The sequence below is a fragment of the Rhopilema esculentum genome, chromosome 11, assembly GCF_057945365.1.
Source record: "Rhopilema esculentum isolate cy_ngs chromosome 11, ASM5794536v1, whole genome shotgun sequence".
NCBI lineage: Eukaryota > Metazoa > Cnidaria > Scyphozoa > Rhizostomeae > Rhizostomatidae > Rhopilema > Rhopilema esculentum.
This window is the reverse complement of record NC_142825.1, coordinates 874,395-894,057: the sequence shown is the minus strand read 5'-3', so window position 1 is coordinate 894,057 and position 19,663 is coordinate 874,395. Positions and strand designations below refer to the sequence as shown.

The 19,663-nt window shown below is 36.8% G+C and overlaps 2 protein-coding genes across 2 annotated transcripts; both read right to left on the bottom strand.

Moving 5' to 3' along the window:
* Nucleotides 1–130: 130 nt before the first annotated feature.
* LOC148958793 (uncharacterized) lies at nt 131–13,216 on the bottom strand. Its single transcript, XM_089111305.1, is given in 2 exon segments — nt 131–10,932; nt 10,934–13,216. Coding segments are annotated over 2 exon segments (840 nt in total). The 5' UTR covers nt 11,399–13,216; the 3' UTR covers nt 131–10,557.
* A 1,190-nt stretch (nt 13,217–14,406) lies between these two features.
* LOC148958792 (uncharacterized) lies at nt 14,407–14,760 on the bottom strand. Its single transcript, XM_089111161.1, has one exon. The coding sequence runs from the start codon at nt 14,758–14,760 to the stop codon at nt 14,407–14,409; it is 354 nt and encodes a 117-aa protein (XP_088967287.1).
* Nucleotides 14,761–19,663: the final 4,903 nt, after the last annotated feature.

Genomic DNA, 19,663 nt, shown 5'->3' with positions numbered 1-19,663 from the left:
ACATTGCTTTCCAAATTTGCACAAATTATTTTCTTACCCTGACATCATAATAGGTATTCAAGAGTTTATGTCTGTATTGTAAATTGTGTATTCCATTTAGGGCTGATTAATAATAATAATAATAATAATGATTAATAATAATAATAATAATAATAATAACTGAAGCTAAATCCCCATTTCAGAACAGTTACCCAACTACTGATTGATGATAAAATGAAATGCAATGGAAATGAAAATAAAATGGTACCCTTACCTCTCCATTTTTAAAAACCCCAAAATATATTTATCTTAACCAAAATTAAGAAAAAAAATTATCTCCTTTTTTCTCATTTTTCTATTTTGGATTTTATACTTTTATTCACATATTGGTTTTTTAGTTTTTACCTTCTATGCCTATAAAAACAAAAATAATTGTATCCTATATTGAAGTAAATTACATATTCTATCATGCTCAATGTCAGTAATATTTATTTCAGTAGTAAACTTTCACACCTTTTATTTTGTTGAATTGGGTAACTTTGTAATCCCCAGCCTTGAGATATGCCATGTCGCCCTCGGCGAAACTTTTATCAGCAAAGAGCAAGAGAAAGGCAAAGACAATAATATCAGAACCATCGTAACAACAACAGACCACCAAATGCAGATGAACCAACTTGCTATTGCAGTAAATGAATTAGCTGCCCTGGAACTTCAAATTGCACAAAATGAGCTTCCAAATCAACAGGGAAATAATGAAGCTGAACTTGACCAACAGCCCCCACAACAGTTTGATAATATTCAACCTAACCAACCTGCTGAGCAACTGAATGCCGATCAGCACCCACAGCCATTTTTCAACCTACCACAGCAACATTACCTTGGCATGATGGCAAATACATGTTATCATTGTCATGGCAAATTTTTCATTGGTGGGCAGAATGGACATAATGTATTCACCAAGTGTTGCTTTCAAGGTAAAGTCACAAGGAAATATTGTTTACCTATTCAGTGCTGAAACACCACAATCGCGGTTTTTTTTAAACATTTGTCATAACAATGCTGCTTTGGCAATGGCTTCCTAGAATGCCACTGTGAATGAACTTCCTGGCAGAGGACCCCGTGTTGTTACTATTCATCGGCAAACATACCACTTGACAAGTGCAGCAGATGCACCTGAAGGACAATGTCCACAGTATTCACAATTATACATACTGGACACAAATCAAGCATTGCAGGAGAGGATTCATGATCCAAGAAATGCAAACCTGCAACCTGAGGTCTTGTAACTGCTACAGGATGAGCTTATGACTGTCAATCCATTAGCCACACAGTTCCAAAATATGGGACAAGTTCTTGAAAGAGAACGCAACAGTGCTGCAGGAAACAATCAGCCATTACCACCAGTGAGAATGATCATAGCACAGCGACCATTTCAAGACAACGTTGTGATAATCCTACAGCCACAGAAATGGCTGCAGTTTATGTTGGAGATGAAGGGGCACCTCCTGATCCTGCTAACAGAGACATAGTTATATACCATACTGCCAACAATAATACCACAAAAATAAAGACAACATCTCCAAATGCAGACCAATGACATATCCACTGTTGTTTTTCCATGGAGAATATTGATCTTCGACATAATCAGCAGCACGTTGTCCTAATCAAAGGGAGCGTATTTCTTTAAACGAGTTTTATGCTTACAGGATTGCATTTCGTGATGGTTTTTCAACCATTCACCATGCAAAGTTGCTTTTCCAACAATATTTAGTTGTTGCATACACAAAAATTGAAGGGAATGAACTGACATACATCAGAACCCATCAAGCACAACTGAGGGTAGAATCATATCAAGGTCTTGTAGACCACATACACAGATGAGCTGAAGATGCAAATGTTGGCCGCATGTTCATTATACCCTCCACCTTTCAAGGAAGTCCAAGAAACATGCATCAAAATTATCAAGATGCAATGACCATTGTCACAAAATTTGGTAAACCTGACATCTTCCTAACAATGACTGCAAATCAAAACTGGCCTGAGGTGAGAGAAAATTTCCTTCCACACCAGACAGCCAATGACAGGCCAGATATAATCAGTCGTGTCTTCCACCTAAAACTCGAGAAACTTTTGTGTGACCTTGTTGAAAGAAATACTTTTGACATGTGATTGCATATGTTTACACAATTTAGTTCCAGAAAAGAGGTTGGCCGAATGCACACATGGTTTTGTTTTTCTCAGATGGTGATAAATGATGTGTGGCAGAAAACGCTGACAGGTTAGTATGAGTAATTAACATAGGACCAATTGATTAGACTGAATTTTTGTGATGTGCGCCCCTGTGCTTGGCAATTACTTTGGCAATAGTTTCGTTTTGTAGTGAAATCTGAATTTTTTTGTAGTTTACACTTTTCTCGCCACAATTTAACTCTTTCATATTCATTTTTGATCACAAAGTTACATTTATGACCAAAAGTAATGGCTACTTCCTTCCTTTTTCCATGAAAAGGCAATACAATCAAGAGAAATGATAATAAGTAACGAAAACTTTGATGCTTGGCAATTACTTTGGCAATAGTTTCGTTTTGTAGCAAAAACTAGATTTTTCTGTAGGCTACATCATTTCTTGCGACAATTCAACTCTTTCATATTCCTTATCAATCTCGAAGTCACATTCCTAATAATCAATAGTAGCATCCAGTTTCTTCCATTTTACATGAAAATGCAATACATTCACAACAAATGATAATAACCCGCAAAAACCTTGTTGTTTGGCAATTACTTTGGCAATAGATTCGTTTTGTGGCAATTTCTAAATGTTTCTATAGGTTATCCTCTTTCTCGCGACAATGTTTCATCTCAATATTGTAATTTTATATAAATGTAGATACTTTGATATTTACCTGCAATTTTGTTTGTTGTTTTGAAATAATGATTAAAAGTTCTTTCTTGATAAACCTTGATTAAGCATTTCTGTTTTATAAGTTTCATCAAGTAGCATATCTACTAGATTTCCGAAAACAATTAACTTTTTTACTTTGACTTTGAAGTTTTTACTGCATATGTTGTTAAAATGATTCCGTGCTGTCATGACCACCGTCATGCATTTTCCCCTATGCTTTGATGAAATAATTGGGTAACGCCTAAGCATGGCATATACAGGGTCAGTTGTTGTTGATAATTTAACTCCTAATGCGTATTTACAGGCTGACAGAAGCAATATTTCTAATTTTTTTCAATCATCTGTCCCCAAAATTTCAGAGGCATAGTTGAGGCTAGGCATGAGAGTGTAATCAAGAAGATAAAAAAAGTCTTAGATAATAATATTACAAAGTACTTTTGATATCTCTGTTGTTAGTAGGTTCAATACCAGGAATATCATCAGTTGGATACGCTGAAAAAGATATAGACCCCAACTCAAAAAAGACCCCTTGTTCTGTTTTTAGACTAGAGGACTATGAGACTGGAACAAGAATGTATGTAAATCACACACAGTATGTAAATCATTTGAAAACCTGAAGCGATTTTTCATGTGAATGACAACTCTATGCTGCCAAAAAGAGGAGATTCCACTTATGATCCATTGTATAAAGTAAAGCCAATGGTTGAGTCTATTCTTGAGAAATGTCACAAGATTTCAGTTGAAGAAGGCAATTCAATTGATGAACAGATAATACCAACTAGGTCTTCCATCAAGCAATATCTCCCTAAGAAGGCAAACAAATAGGGGTTCAAAGTGTGGGCTAGAGCTGGCATAAGTGGCATCATTTATGACTTTGAGATTTACACAGAAAAGGAGAATGATAAGAAGACTTGGAACTTTTGGCCTTGACCCTTTGTAAAGGAATACGTCATGGCTATAAACATTTCATGTCTGTTGAGCTGATTAAAGATCTTAAGTCAAAAGGCATTTGGTCTGGAGGAGCAATACGTGCAAATCATTTTAAAGGGGCACATAAAAATCTCAAAAGTGACAAGGAACGCAAGAAAGAAGGTAGAGCTGCATCTGAATATCAAGTAGATGCCAAAAGCAATGTTAAGACAGTGGCATTGTTCAGTTAGTACCATGGTAAAACAGTGGCATTTTTCAATTGGCCTCAACATATTTAGCATTGATATGGGAGAGCAACTTCGTTGTTGGTCAGCAGCTGCAAAGAAGCATATTGAAATTTAGTGTCCAAAGTGGTATATGCATATAGTATATGCAGGAGGATATGATTTCAGGCGATGATTTTGATATAATTATGGAGCTTTTTGAGTCAGGTTTTCTAGACGATGAACTTGAGATTCAGGATTCATTCGATAATGCTATTGAAGAGGTAAGGAAGCTAGAAATGTTTATAAAGATTTGTTGAGCACAAAAAAAAGAAAGCGATGATGTCGTCGCCATGTAAATTTGAAGGTCTAGGCTGTGTAGTTACAACTGAGTCATAAGTTAGAATGAATACATCAAGATTCTAAACTTGAAGTTTTTAGCAGTTAATATCCAACAGTATGATAAAGACTTCCAGCAATGATTAAAATATCCTTGACACTCAAATTGTGCAATTTTAGCATTGTTCGCGATCAGTGCTAAAATAATTTCTCTAGTTATAGTTCTACAAGGCCTAGTTCTCCAAATAATTTTCCAAGAGTGTTTTTATTCAGACTTTCTCATCAGGTTTCCTACGTGGCCATTCCAAAATAAATTATCAGTAACATATGAAATTTCAATTTTTGGTTGTTGAAAAGCACCTAATATGATTTCAGTTTCATTGTATTTGTTGTTTCGCATCACTTAAGTTCCTTTTCATTATTCTAAATCCTCTCTCTATTTCTATTTAAAACCCTCTCACCATAAATAAGAGAGCATGTGAGGCAATTTCATCCACTTTCTCTAATGTGGCATAATTGATTTCTGGGTCACCAAGATTAACATATCCAATTAGCTCCCCTGAGTGTTTGTCCCAGACCAAATTTCCTTACGCTTTCATTTCATCAAACAGGATAAACGCAAACTTCTGGTGATTGACATGGCTTTTTGTTGCATTGCATAGTTCTTCAATGATCTTAGGGTTAAACCCAGTCTGGGGAGTAATGGCGTTTGATGTAATCACGGAGAACCCTTCAGCTTGATAGCACAATTGTAGAGTCTTTGAAAGTATCTCTCAACTCATCATATGCCGATGCCGAATTTGAGGCAATTGAAAGGCACCAGCGAATAATTGTAGGATGGTACCGTCTTCCCTGTGCTTAACAAGACATGATTCTCTGTTGTTGTTCCCAGAACAACTTTATAAATGGTGTCATCTTCCCACTGTTTTCAGAAATTTTACTTAATAAATCGTGGCTTAGATTTTGTGTAACTGGCAAGCTCTTTTGTTCAATTTCGACTTTCATTTCTGTTATTTGTGACTGGAGTTGCCTACATCTTAATCTTTGTGCCTAAAGTGTACACTTGATGGGCTGAGCAGAATTTAAACTTACTGGGGCTTTCAATTTAGGGGGCACTGCAAGTCTCCTTTGCTTTCTCTTTGTGGCATGCTCTTCACATCTAGCTCTTTCCAAGCAAGCTCCACATACTTTATCACCTTCTGGAATGAGAATCTCACATTTTACTGCCCGTGTGTTTTCTTTTGATGGAAAAGGACTGGAATTTTCCTTTTGAGCAGATGGATCAGCTTGCATTGGTAAAATATGTCGAATGGAAAATCCAGAAAATGAGCTCTCAGCGTATCAGATTATCACTTGTAGAAATACTCAAATCTTTCAGAACAAGTTTTTGTGTCCTGTTGGTGAGTTCTTTGAAGTCCTTGTAACAAAATTTTCTTGCTTCACTTATTAATGGCTGATCACGAACAATATACTTTGATACTCTTTGATGTTCTATCTTCTTGGTGTTTGGGCCAAGGTCAGAGTTTCTAATTGGCAAGTTCTGTGGTGGCAGTGCTCCCTTGACCAATTCTTCCTTTGTTAGTTTAGGTCCACAACCTTAGAAAGATAGAACGAAACAAATTAGGCAAATTCCTTGTGAAACAGGACTTACACATCATGCAAAAAATATACAGTGTAACAAGGTGTAACAATATGCAGCCATTCGATTTTAGTAAGTAGAAGGCCTCTTGAAATACAGCATTGCTGATAGGTTGCCCTCTTTAAAGATGTGGAATGTGTTAAATAAAAACTTTGTGCTGCTTGGCTAAAGTATAAAAGCGATTGACGCTGACAACAATTTATACTTACAAATCTTTTTTTCTTCGGGAAGGAAATTTCTTCGGCACAACAGGAAGTGAGTCCGCAGCCAATTGTCGCTTAAAACTTTCATCCTGGACACGGTATTTGTTAACACGTTCAGGAAATCCCTCCTCCATTTGTTGCTCTACTCATCTTTTCTCGTTGGAAGTTTAAACAGTCCTGCGCCTTTCTTTCTTCGGCATTCAATTTAAATAATTGCTAACAAAGCCAAAGATTATCATATTTGCTTGCCATTTCTATTGTGTCTATCTTTCAATTTTTTTATCATCTACTTCTATAATTTAAGGTTCTTTTAACACTAAATTGTTCAGCGCTTTAGAACATATGTATATGGATTTTAGCGTTCCATGAGTATACTTCTCAAAGTTTCTGTATAAACTTTTGGCAGTAAAATTTTCGGACGTTAAAATATCCAGACGATAAACATTTCGGCGGTTAAATTTTCGGATCGGGTATTTGTCCGAAAATTTTACCGTCCAAAATTTTTGGAGATTAATGCCATCCCAGCAAGTAGATAAAAATATAACAGCACCTGCAGGGCTGATGGCATCAAGATACTTAGTGGTATTTTTGTAATTATAATCAGACCATGTTCGAGTCCAGGCTGTCAAATTCTTTGGCGGCTTAACAAATATTAAAGATAAATTGTGGTGTTAAGGAAATTTATTGTTTTTTGTTTTTTGTTTTTTGGCTGGAGAGGCAGAGGCCCTTCAACATTGTTGCTTGCAAGCTAAGAAACTGTCAAGTGTCAACCGTTCCAGGCTGCATTGTGTTCCTAGTTGGAACCAATGACATTATGCAACATTTGAGGATGGAAAGAGTAGAGAAAGACTTTTTTAATCTGATTCTAAGGTAGGATAAGAAGCCAATTTGCAATGCAAATTCCAGTGGGAGTGCAATAGAGCACTCTGTCATATCCTTTTTGTCATTAAAGGTTTCCCTTACATGTAAATAGAACAAGCGGTAAAAAACTAAGCTGCAAATAGCAAGTAAAATAGCTCTTGATGATCTTAAAAATTCTTCCTTCAACCTATGTGTTGAGAATGACTTTGATAGCATTGTCTATTTGCAGGTATTTTTCGTTTCAATTTTACCTCATTTAGACGAAATTTATGTCAGAAGGGATATGTATAACAGTGCTTTGAAGAAGTTTTGTAAAGCATATGCTGCACATTATATTGACGTGGCCAACTTCTTTAACAAATGGGACAGAAAATTATGGAGCAAAGCAGACAGTATACATATAAGTTCCAATGAAGGAGTACCTTTGCTAATTCAAGAAGTCATAAGATCTTTGATGAGGTCTGCCCCTACACCGGAAAAGCCTGTTGTAGTGAATCGATCAGTCTGTCCGTAAGTAAGCTACGCGTATTCAGATTTGGCATGCGAAGAACCTATCAAATCATTCTGACCTCGTCATAGAAACTTCAAGCGAAAGCCACAGTTTGTAAAATTGTTTTATTGTCAAAGTTGTATAAATATATGGGCCTCTCAAGTATGGTTATGGTACGTTGATGTTTTTTTGTTATCTTTTTGTTAGATTATCTACTTGACCAAATTATCTGGCCCTAATTTTAAAAATGACAAAGGAGGGCAGTTACAGTATGTTCTTGACACAATGCACAAGACAAAAATAAATACAAAAACTTTTCCTTGGAATACAAAAACTTACCTTGTGATTTACATCTAAAGATCTTAGCGATAATTTTTTCCAATTGCTCCAAAACCTAATGCAACCTTTTGGATACTCAATTAAGAAGAAGAAGAGTAGCCTAATGCTAGACAGAAAGAAGGCTGACAAGGAAACCACCAAGGTCAGTGTCCATCTTGTATTCAACTTTGTAATGTTGTTCTTTGCAAATTTTTCTGAAAAATGATTTGCAAGAATTGGCTTCAAATATTTTTGATTGGCATACCTAGCAATTTTTGAGTAACATCTTTTTGATTACCTACATTCTAGTTTGTTCACCTGGATTATTTGGTGATTACAAACCAAGCAAAATTTGGCGGTAGTGGGCTCAATGAAAATGGTAATGCAGAACAGTATACTGTTGGAAAGGTTTCTATAGATTGCTTTTTCCTTAATTTCAAACATTTATTGTTTATCTGGATTTGCTAAGGCAGGTGGAGACTACTCCGGCTAAGTAGCATTTTTGTATGATGATTTTGAAAAGCATTTTACGAAGAAAAATTGGAGTACCAACTGTAAAAACAACAACAAAGTTCTGATTTAATGAAATACGGTGGTATTGTATCATTATTAGGAATGCTTACATCCAGTAAATGTTGAAGACGCAAGTTGCGTCAGTGATGAAAAGACACGGAAACAAAGCTGGTTGAAGAACATGCCAAGAATAGCCAGTGACATTTGCCTGGAGAAAATTTTGGAAGTAGCAAAAAGCACCCAAATAGAAAGAGATTTTTCCAGAAGTATCTCAAGTGAACATGTGTTACAAACAGCATTCAACAAGTTGAAAAGCAACGAGGATGATAGTAAAAAGTTATGTGCAAAAATTGGTAATAAATATTTCAACCTTGATGCAATAACAAAATGTTTAAGTATTATGAAGATATTCGGCATAACCCGCAAAATTAAAGAGGAAACAGAATGGGCTAACAAGCTTTGTAGGGGCATAGAAAAAGCAATGGGAACAAGTGACATTGAAAGGTCTTTTTTAATGGCCTTTGTTGATAAAATTAAAGAGGATTATGACCTGTCTTTTTGTCCTGTTACCAAATTAAGGATTTCAGAGATAAAGTCTTTTGTTGGTAGTAGATGGATTGATGGGGCAGTATTAGAAAAGATAACAGACTTATAAATCTCCAGTCTGGTGAAACGTGTGCATTTAACTTTAATTTGTGTGAAAACATTGTGAGAGTGCTTTAAAATTCCAAGCAGATACACAACACAAAGTTTAATGTTTTGGAAGAATGTATGGGGGAAGAAATATCTACTCATAATTTGAATTATGTAAGTAAAGAGAGCGATAGCACAATCGTTTAAGCAAATGACAAGCAAGAGCTCTTTGATGTTATTCATGTCAAGGAACCTATAGATTATGCCCATTTTGCAGTTTCGTGCAAGAAAAGGGACAAAAAATGCAATGAAAAAGTATATCATTTTTATTGTGCTTTTTGTCTGCTCTCTAGATCTGTAGCTTAGGAATCCAAGATCAAACGTCACATAGAATCTACCCACTTCAACATTAAGACGACTATTATGTACAGATACTAACCTGCAAGTTAAGTCACAAAATCAAAACTTTGACACTAACTCTTTTAACAAAATACTTACAAAACGCTTTAGTCCTTCTGGCAATTGGCTTACTGTTGCTTGTCAGCATGGTATTATTACATAGAGCTGAGGGCCCACGAGACTACATAGATACACTAAGGAGCCTCAAACATTGGCCAAATGTCTATAAATGACATGGCACATCTAGTTGCTGCACACGGAAACAGGTATGAAGAGGGATTTTTGAGTCCACATAAAGGTCAAGTTGCAGAAGCCACGCAAGAATATGTACAAAGCGAAAATGAAGGAACATTTTCCATTTCTTGCTCGTGGCTTGAAACTAAGGCTGCGGTCACACTAGGTGTAAGCATGCTTTCTTTAAAGGTGTCATGCTAATCTCCTTGCTAAATATTTCTGGAATTTGGCCGGCTTTTAGGATTCTCAAAGAAAATCCCTCTAATCCTTTAGGATGCTCGGTAGCTTCCCAAAACCAATCTAAATACTTGTTAAGCTAAATAAATAAATCTCTGCTTATCTGTTTCCTACCTCTGATGTTTCCTTGGGGTTGGCATGAAATGAAATACACGCGACAAAAATTTTTTTTTCCTTAACATACTTTCACTGAACAAATCGAAGAAGCAAAATCAAAAGTGCGGTACAAGCATGTTGTACCCTTACAGTTTTCCAGGCAGTTCTCGTGAAAACAACTATCCACCACAGTCGTTTCAGTACCAAATGTATTTGCAGCAAATGGAATTTTAACGTTATCAGAATGCACGTATGGCACTGAATCCAGGGGATGCGCTCGATTCAAGCAAAGGGGAAAAGGAGAAAGAAGGTAAAAATTGTCGCTGGTCCGAGAAGCAAACAAGAAGCCTTATCAAAGAGTGGAAGGATAATGTCACAGAGCTGGAAAGCAGTCGCAATAGACAGGCATGGTCAAAAGTTATAAATAATGTAAATAAAAATGGACCGAAAAAACTGTAGAGCAAGCCAAGAAAAAATTTTCAAATTTAAAAGAGGGGTACAAAAATACAAAGGAGAACAATAGAAAGAGCGGCGCTGCTCCAGATTTTCCTCCATTCTTTGAGGATTTTGATGAAGTATTGTCATGCAGGCCAATCGTCGAATTGGATTTGGTAAAAGAAGTTGGGGTAGCTGTCGAGGAGGTTCTCTATGTATGGGAGTGGATTATTCAAAATATCACCCCTTTCAGCTGTATGATAAATTGAACTCGCATGTGAAACCCTTGCATCGTGAATACTGCCTGGAAAACCAGTTGATACATCTATAAATTTCAATTTTCCATCCACTACAGCTTGCGTATTTATTGTGAACTTTTGCTTTCTGCAGAAGTAGTCAATAGGCGAATTTTCAGGTGCAATGATTTCTACATGTGTGGCGTCAATGGCTCCTATAGCTTTGGGGGTCTTACAAATCTCTGAAAATTTTTCCAAAGCTATAGAAGTTTTTTCTCTCATTTCTTGGAAACTTTATTAAATTGCTTGATCATTTCGCAATAAATTTGCAAAATTGTTTGGTTATATCGACTGCGCTAGATTTCCCAACACCAAAAACAGCAGCAGTTGATTTAAAATTGTTTCCTGTCGAAAGTCTCCAAAGCGCAATGGCTACACGTTTTTGGATCGGAATCGCCTTTCTAAACTTAGTGTCGATTTTTTCCATATCGCCAGCAACAATATTCAAAATAACATTGAATGAACGCTTAGAAAATCTGAATTCTTGTTTCCAATAGTCATCGAGGGTATCAAATTCTACATTATCCCATAGTCTATCGAACCATTGCTGAGGCCTTTCAATAGACCAAACCCACTTTGCTGTTCGAACTAAATTTCCTTCTTTTAAAACCCAAAAAGCATGACAGCTGTTCGTTGATAAAAGGAAACGGTTTCTTTGTGCTCTGGCCAAAAGAAAAGCTCGCTTTGCCATGATCTGTTTCTTTCTAATAGCAGACTTTCAACAAACACTGCGTGTTATCAATTTGCATTTTATGAAGCATCCTTGTAAAAATCATATGTGACCGGTTGACATGATTTAAAAACAAATACGGGTTAGAAAAAAGGATGCTTTTTCAAGTATAGTGTGACTGCAGCCTAATACCCAAGAATAGCAGAACAAGTTACCAGCATCAGTATAAGGCTTGCGCTATTAGACAGGTTTCACGAATTGAACACATGTGGTAGAGTAGAGGCTCTTAGGCGCATCAGATGTATTGAAGAACTTCAAGAAAAGTTCAACAGTGAAGTAGCAGAGCAGCTACATGCTTCTTTCAACAAGGATAAACATTTCTTGAACCAAATGTCACCAGATGGTCATATATTCCTGTTTAGGTCTTTTATAGATCTCAGGAATGAAGACCGTAATCCAAAATGTTATCAAATAGCAAACCAGGATACAAATTTCTACCTAAACATCGACAATATAGGCTCCATATGATCCCGATCACCTTGACTGTGATATTGCTATTGATATCAATGAGCAAAAAAATTGAGGAGGGGAAACTTTCCTACCCTCATGGTTTTAGGGAAACACAATTTGCTGCAGAATAAAATGCAGAGCAGAATGTAACAAGCAACAACAGTAGCAATATTGAACAGCACCCTAGTGAAGAGGATTATAGTGTTTGTTCTTTCAATGATTCAGACTCAGCCCCATTCGCCTGCAGTGTACAGTGCTGTGCCTATGGAATGTAAGAACAATACTATCTTTTTTATTTTTAGATGGTAAATTTAAGTTCTTTTAAACCCCTCGAAAAAAAGGAACTATTTTTTGGGGATAATATAATCAATTTGCCTTTTTTCACGCAACCACAGGTTTTTGAAAAGTAGGTGGCCTTAGCGAAAAAGATGAATTAAAAAATTGATGTCAAAGGTTCTGCCTACTGCTTAACCGAGTGTCTTACATATTTTGGTACCCTGTGAGGAAGATTTAGTACAAGGATTGCAGAGATGGAGGAAATATTGTTGCATGCTGAGGGAATATTGTATTTGCTGGAATTGGAGAAATTGAAAGTACTTGCAGACAAATTCAAAGTTCCAAAGAAAGATGTTGTTTGTAAGAGTCGATTAAAGCTTGTTAAATTATTGTCTGCAGTTTATGAAGAGAACTTTGAAAAATGAACCCAACAAGAATTTGAATACATTAAAGAAATGTGGTGAGTTGTCACCCTCTCCCTTGGAAGAGGATAAGGAAGTAGAAGAAACATCTACAGCCCGGGGTGTGCAGAAGGTGCAGAGGGGGATAGCACAAAAATTAAGACAACACAAACTACCCAGCCTGATAATCTGACCATGCAGACTAGCAGATTTGGGAGGTGGGTCAAAGGGTAAAATTGTCTTATGTGTCCCTAATAAGGCAAGTTGAAGTTGAGTTTGACAGAGGATATTTTGAGGGGGAAGTAGTGAATGCAATAATTAATTATATCTTTCCTGGTCTGCAAATAAGAAGCTATTTACAAGGTTCAGGGCAAATTCCCTTGCAAGGTTGAGGAAAATTTTGAGATCACATTCTAAAGAGGGTAGTGCAAGAAGTCTAAATTAAGAATTGCTCACAATGTCACAGGAGCCCAAGGAAGACTCAGTTTACTTTTTGATACGTGCAATGCACTGCAGGCAGAGAATTATTTTTGCATGCGGGGAAGAGTCTGAAAATGATCACAAGTATAGTCCAGTTTGGGTCATAGGCCTTTTTCCTCAATCAGTGGAGACAGGTCTGTTGAGTGATTCTATTTGCAGGCGCATAAGGCCATACCTGTGGGACTGCAAACATCAATTCAAATGTTGATGTTGAGGAACTGCAATAGACCAAATGCAATAGACCACTTTCACAATTACGTCACGCAGTGTTTGAAAGAGAGACGAGTGCTTGAAGTCAAGACAACTGATGTAGTCAGCTGTGCAAACATTTATATATTTCTACGTTTAATAATTTTTTCTCATTGAAATAGATGCATCCAAATTGTTGCTGTCGAAGAAAAAGAAAGTTGATTGTCTAGAAGATCTTGGCGCACAGACTATTAAAAAATTGAAGCCTATTCTTGTACAATACAGGGAGAACTCTTCATCTAGTCAAAGCCGACCTTATTCTTCGTGCATACCGTATTTTCTTGAATAGAAGCTGCCCCTGAATAGAAGCCGCATTTTCCTACTGAAGTTAATAGAATGGTTGACGACGTATATTTTCTTCATCATATCATTAGGATTTCCACTTCACTTTGCTCTAAAATTTTATTAGTTAAATCCTCTAAATTATGAATATCATAAATATGTTTCTTCTTGAAAGTTGTCTTCTAATGTTGGCCATGGTACAAACTCAATGCTTGGATTCGATTCACCCAAGAGTACCCTGGCTTCCTCTGTCCGCTGACACTTTCCCAGAAAGTGAATTTTGTCCGAATCACTCGTCATTATCCCGCACATATCGAAAGATTTCTTGATGATCTCTTTGTTGATTTGTTTCCATGCTTCAACAACCCACTGAACTTGCAAGAAGTGATTTGGTGGCTTCTGAATTCCTCCCCTGGTATACTCAAACTCGCCGTCTTCATGAATCACTGTCTTCATCTTTTGTACTGTCTCCTTAATTTCGTCAGATATGTGGCACTTAAACGAGTCCCATACCAGAAACCTCTTCCCAAAAGCCAAACTTCCCCATACCTCTTCAACCCACACTTCTGTCAGTTGACCATTCATCCATCCGTTTGGAGAGCATTTCACTATTGCCCCTTTGACAGCGGCAACTTCTGACTTCATCTTTTTTCCAGGGATTCTAAGCACACTGTGATTCGCTGTGATTTATTGGGACGATCTTCGATCCTTGTATTTCTACTGTTGTCTCGCTTGGCATATCGGCCCAAATGGGTGTTTCATCCATGTTGGCTATGTTTGACAGCAAGAAACCACACTCATGCCTTTGCTTCTCGCAGAACTTGACGAAGTTTAAATCTTCTGCAGGACATCTTTGGGAATCATTTGTCCTGTAGTAGTGCGCCTTTTCACCATAAGGTTGTTTTGTCCCATAAAATTGAACAGCCATCCACAGCTAGCTTGAAAATCGCCCAGATTATGAGCAGTTGTCAGCTGCTGTGCCCAGACAGTTAGGATTTTGCATGCAACATGATAATGTTTCTCACGCACGTCAATGATTTTCTCCAGTAGTTCTTCTTGAAGATCACCTAGTACTGGTTTTCGTCCTGCACCAGCCAATCGCTTCTCTGTGCTGTCAATTATGGACGAAGATTCATCATCAGTTTTTTTATGAATTCTATCTCCATCTCCGTATGATGCTCTCATCTACAGCAAACTTCCTTGCAGCTTGTCTGTTCGTTGTTTCTTCAGCGCACTTAATTGCACTCATTTTAAATTTCAAATCAAATAGTTCTTTTGTTTCTCTGCCATGATTTGCTTATGCATCTGTAACTTGGAAATCTGGTTTCTTGATGACATGCTTATATATAAAGGAATAACAGTGTGATAAAAATTTGCTTCTTTGTATTTTAATTCTCCCATTGCAACTATAACGTGCTCCCGATAGATCTCAGAACTTCACTCATTTAAAAATCTGTGTGAAATTTTTATTCGAAGGTGTAACAACCAAAAAAAATAAAAGCCGCCCTTAAATACAAGCCGCCTCTGATTATAAGCCACATTTTTCCCTAATGAAAATAATAGAAGCCGCAGTTTCTATCCAAGAAATACGTCCTTCCTTGTGTTCTTGCTGCAGTTGTTGAAGGGGCCCGAGAACTCAACACTGTGTGCTGTTGCTGCATCATGACAACGCTGCAGCGCACAGAGCAAACGTTACTCAGGAATTCCTGCAAATAGAGAAAGTACAACAGCAATGCCATAAGTACTTTGAACACCTGGCAATTTACGCTTCATTCATATCTTTCATTCCTTTCTTGAAAAAAAATTTACTACTTCCGCCCCCTTCCCCCTAAAACAATGTTGATGATTTAGAGAAATATCTATTTTAGAAAGCGAAGGAAAGTGCTTCCTAAAATCCTAATTCGTTTGATAGTAAACCAACATTGTTCTGTAGGGGAGAGGGGATGATTGATTCTGAACTTTAAAATTGACGTCAGTGTTCCAAGACTTTTGGCAGGCATTGTAGATCATCCACCTAACAGTCGAGACCTGGCTCCATGGGACTTCTTTGTGTTTCATTTTAGCAAGTCGAAGCTCTGTGGGGTGAGGTTTGACACCCCTGATCTTGCAAGTAGAGGCATTTTTGGAGCACATCCAGGCTATACCACAAACAGAGTGAGCTAACATGTTCCACAAATGGTTCCAGCGAATGGAAAAGTGCATAGATAATGCTGGAGAGTACTTTGAAAAGATGTAGATAAAACTGTTTAGTTAGTTCATTTTATTTCTTTAATTCCGGAAACTTTTTGAATGCCCCCTCGTATGCTGGAGAAGGGAAAACATTTATTCAAACAATTCTGTTAAAACAGAGTATGTCCGAATTGGCCACCAGGGAAACTCTTTCCAATATATTTTCTAAAGATAACCATGTAACACTGTCCAACTCCAGTACACCATTGTGGTATTTTCCTGACGAAAAAAGGGTCAGCTATGACGTATCTTTTGACAGTTATGCTTACTATCTTAGCAGCTGTCCTAGAGATACTCTTTTTATTGATGTTGCAAGGGTAGATCCAGTCAACAAAAATTCGATGGCAGGTGTGGCAGGGCAGAGTTAGCCCTGCAGAAAAGAGATTGAAGTCTTCAAAATGGAAAATTCAAATCCAAAGAATGGAAAAAGAAATAAAGTCTGCAGATGTAGAAATTGATGATGAGCTTTAAAGTGACATTTTTGGAATTATGGTAAGCAAAATACAGAATTCATAACCATTCATAAAACTTTTTTGGGATCAACAAACTTAACTTCTGCAAAGTGGAAGTAAGAAAATCGCATAATGATATTATGCTTTTGCCTGTCCTTGCCATCAAAATTTGCATCTGTCTACGATAAACTAATACAATTATACTGACTCTCCCAAGTCGTAGAAAACATTAAGGGACTATCGAAATGCAATTAGACCTAAGACAGGTTTTAACTCTGAAGTGATCAATGAGCTCATTGAAACTGCATCAATGCTGAAGGGTGTTCAACATTACATTGCTATTTCAATTGGTGAGGTGAAAATTCAGAAGAATTTTGGTTAAAACAATTTTGGCGAACTAATTGGGTTTGTTCATTTGGGTAATGCAGAACTAAATTACTCTTGCTTTGATGATGTTGACCAGTTAGCCAGTCATACCCTGGTATTTTATGTGAGAGGTTTGGCATCAGACTTGAAATTCAGCTTTGCATATTTTGCTATAAGAGGAGTTACCCAATTATGATAACTTCTTGGGAAGCAATTGCTATACTGGAGCTGACCTTCAATTGTCTGTCATTGCTGCAGTTTCAGATGGAGCTTCATGCAACAGAAAGTTTAACAAAATGCATGATATGTTGGGTGGAAAGGAAGGTGCAGATGGTGTCCACTGTACCATAAATTTGTTTTTACTGGATCGACACACATGGTTTGTTTCTGATGCACTCCATTTAATAAAGACAACTCAAAACTATGTTTATCATTCGGGGAAGAAACTTGATTAAAGATGTAACTTGGTATCTTGCCGCAAAATTAAACATTCAAAATATCTTGTGGACCATTTCATATTTCGAGTGAATGTACATACATACTCATTCTAATCACATTTGTATAAATATATATAGTAGTAGATAGGATTGATGTGAGACATGTTTTCTGTTACTCCAAGTTTTGTGCTTGTGCACTCATGAGGCAGACTAATTTTTAATATTAATAATTTATTTTAATCAATATAATGTTGTCTTATTACTTTCTCATTATTGTTTTTTATATGAATATTTATAAAAATAATATTACTGATTAAGACTTTTAGGGCTTTTGATAGTACAGATTTATATATAAATATTTTGATTATTACCGATGAAGCAAATGCAAAATGATTCGCTATCTGTACCTTCTGCATTCTTCTCAAATTTTTAAAAAGATTTTAATATAGCCACCTGAAGGAAAAACACGATACATGTGGAATAACTGCAAGCACATTGTATGGAATCATTTTTGTAAGGTTGTTCATTATGAAATGGGATGTGGTTTGAACAGAATTTAAAAGCTGTCCCAAAAGCATGTGACCCCATGCGTTCTCGGTGGTTATTACTACTTCATAATTTCTCAATTATTAATGCAGGGTTTATCTGTTGCTTTTTCAATATCTTTCCGCAAAGCTTTTGTTTCAACCTTCCTTGAAACATATAAGTGGTTTCCTGCAACATCTCTTGCAAAAGAAAATAACCTGGCGCCAAAGTATAACTTCAGCATGTTTCCCAACAATTTTTTTTACCTCAAGGTCTATTGGTAAAATGGAATTTTCTATAAGGCAATTATACATGCTAATGAGATCAATATCAAACAACAGATTTATCCCGAGCTGTAGAGCTTTTTTCCTAACAATATTTGATGTTGAAGTATGGGCTTCGAAAGTTTTTCTACAGACAACAAGATTATCTGTTCCTCAGTTTTCAAAGCAATTAACCCTCCCTTTGTCTGACTGGCAATCAACCTCTGTGATATGTTGTTTCCTCAATGAAATTGTTAAATACTGATGAAAGTGGCTGGCTCACTACATATACAGCAAGATACAAAAGTCCATCCATTTCTTTGGCACTAATTGGGGAATGAGGTTTTTGGCAAGGCAGTCGCTTCTGTTTCTTGAAATAATGCCAAACATTGTATCCAAGTTGTATTGGTGGAGGCAGATCTGGAATTAGTGTACCAGCGTTTATCACAATTTTCCCGTATAGGCCGTAGTCCATGTTGCTCCAGCATGTCGTTTTTGTGGCACATTCCTTGAAACTGAGCAAGAATGGCATTAAATGACGCATTTTTCATTCCACATCCGCAAGATACTTGGCCCCAATTGAAACAGCTGCACAATTCTTTTAAAAAGATTCCCAGAAGCTGCCAAATTTTCTTCAAACAAGAGAAGCGCCATTATGATATCTTGAAGCATGTGATATGTAGGCTAATCGGCGGACTCACTTTTCCGCTTGTGATTCAGTGATTCTGATGTGGTCCGCTAATTTTACATATATGGTGATGTTGCTTAGTTGCTTTGTTGTTTAGAATCATGGCGGATGGAGAAGAAGGAGGCCGGTTGCCAAAGATTGTCAAATCGTGTTTTATGCACTTTGAAGATATCAAAGAAAGTACATATTTGATAACGAAACAACGTCTAGAGAAATTTTTTTAGCTGTAGAGGGAAGTGGGTCAGTTTGGATGGTGAACATGCTGAGATTTGTCGCAGTTCATACAACCTATTTTCAGACGAAACAGGACTCGAACAGATCAACTCAGATAACTTTGATTTGGAGTGGTATTGTCACAAGACTTGCTACAAGCGTTTGTGTGACGAAGAGAAAATAAGGAGAGCCGAAGCCAATAAAAACTTGATAAACACAAGTAGTAGCAGCAAGGAAACTGATGATAATAATTCTTTGACAACCAACCACGACAATGACAACCAACATGATACTGCCGCCTTACCATACCGCAAGTTAATACGGCTGGAGGGGAAGAAAAGCACCATGACAATGGCAATAAAACCAAAGCAAAGAAATTCATTTGTCCTCCCAAAGCGTTGTATAATTTGCTTGAAAGGTTCTGACTGGTTTCAGCAAGATAAGGTCAGTGATCATGATTCGTACCCTGCAATAAACTTCAATCAAAAATACCGAAAAATAATTTTACGACTTGTGTTGAGCCACATGTTGCGAACCTAAAAAATGCCTTTACGCAGAACAAGAACATTGTGATTATAGGCTGTTTTTGGTTTCCCCTTTATCTGAAGACAAGGAGGTCTTCAAATATCAAGATGAAAAAGAAAGTATTTATTCTCTATAAATAAATTTATTTGGAAAGCAAAACTGCAATATTTCTTGCTTGCTGTATCTCACCTTTATGGACATACATGCATTTAATACAATAATCACCTTGAGATTGATAAAAAAATGATGCTTAAAATCAATGTTTGAACTAAATGTCTTAGTTCTGATATTTTGCTACCAATTTTTTAGTGGAGTGGTAAACGAAAGCGAGTACCCCTAACATTATGCCAGACAGAAGATGCTGGGCAACTACGTCATGCAGCTGAATTA

Excerpts from the sequence above, each read along its gene's own strand:
- LOC148958792 (XM_089111161.1), bottom strand. The coding sequence starts at position 14,760 with ATGAGAGCATCATACGGAGATGGAGATAGAATTCATAAAAAAACTGAT.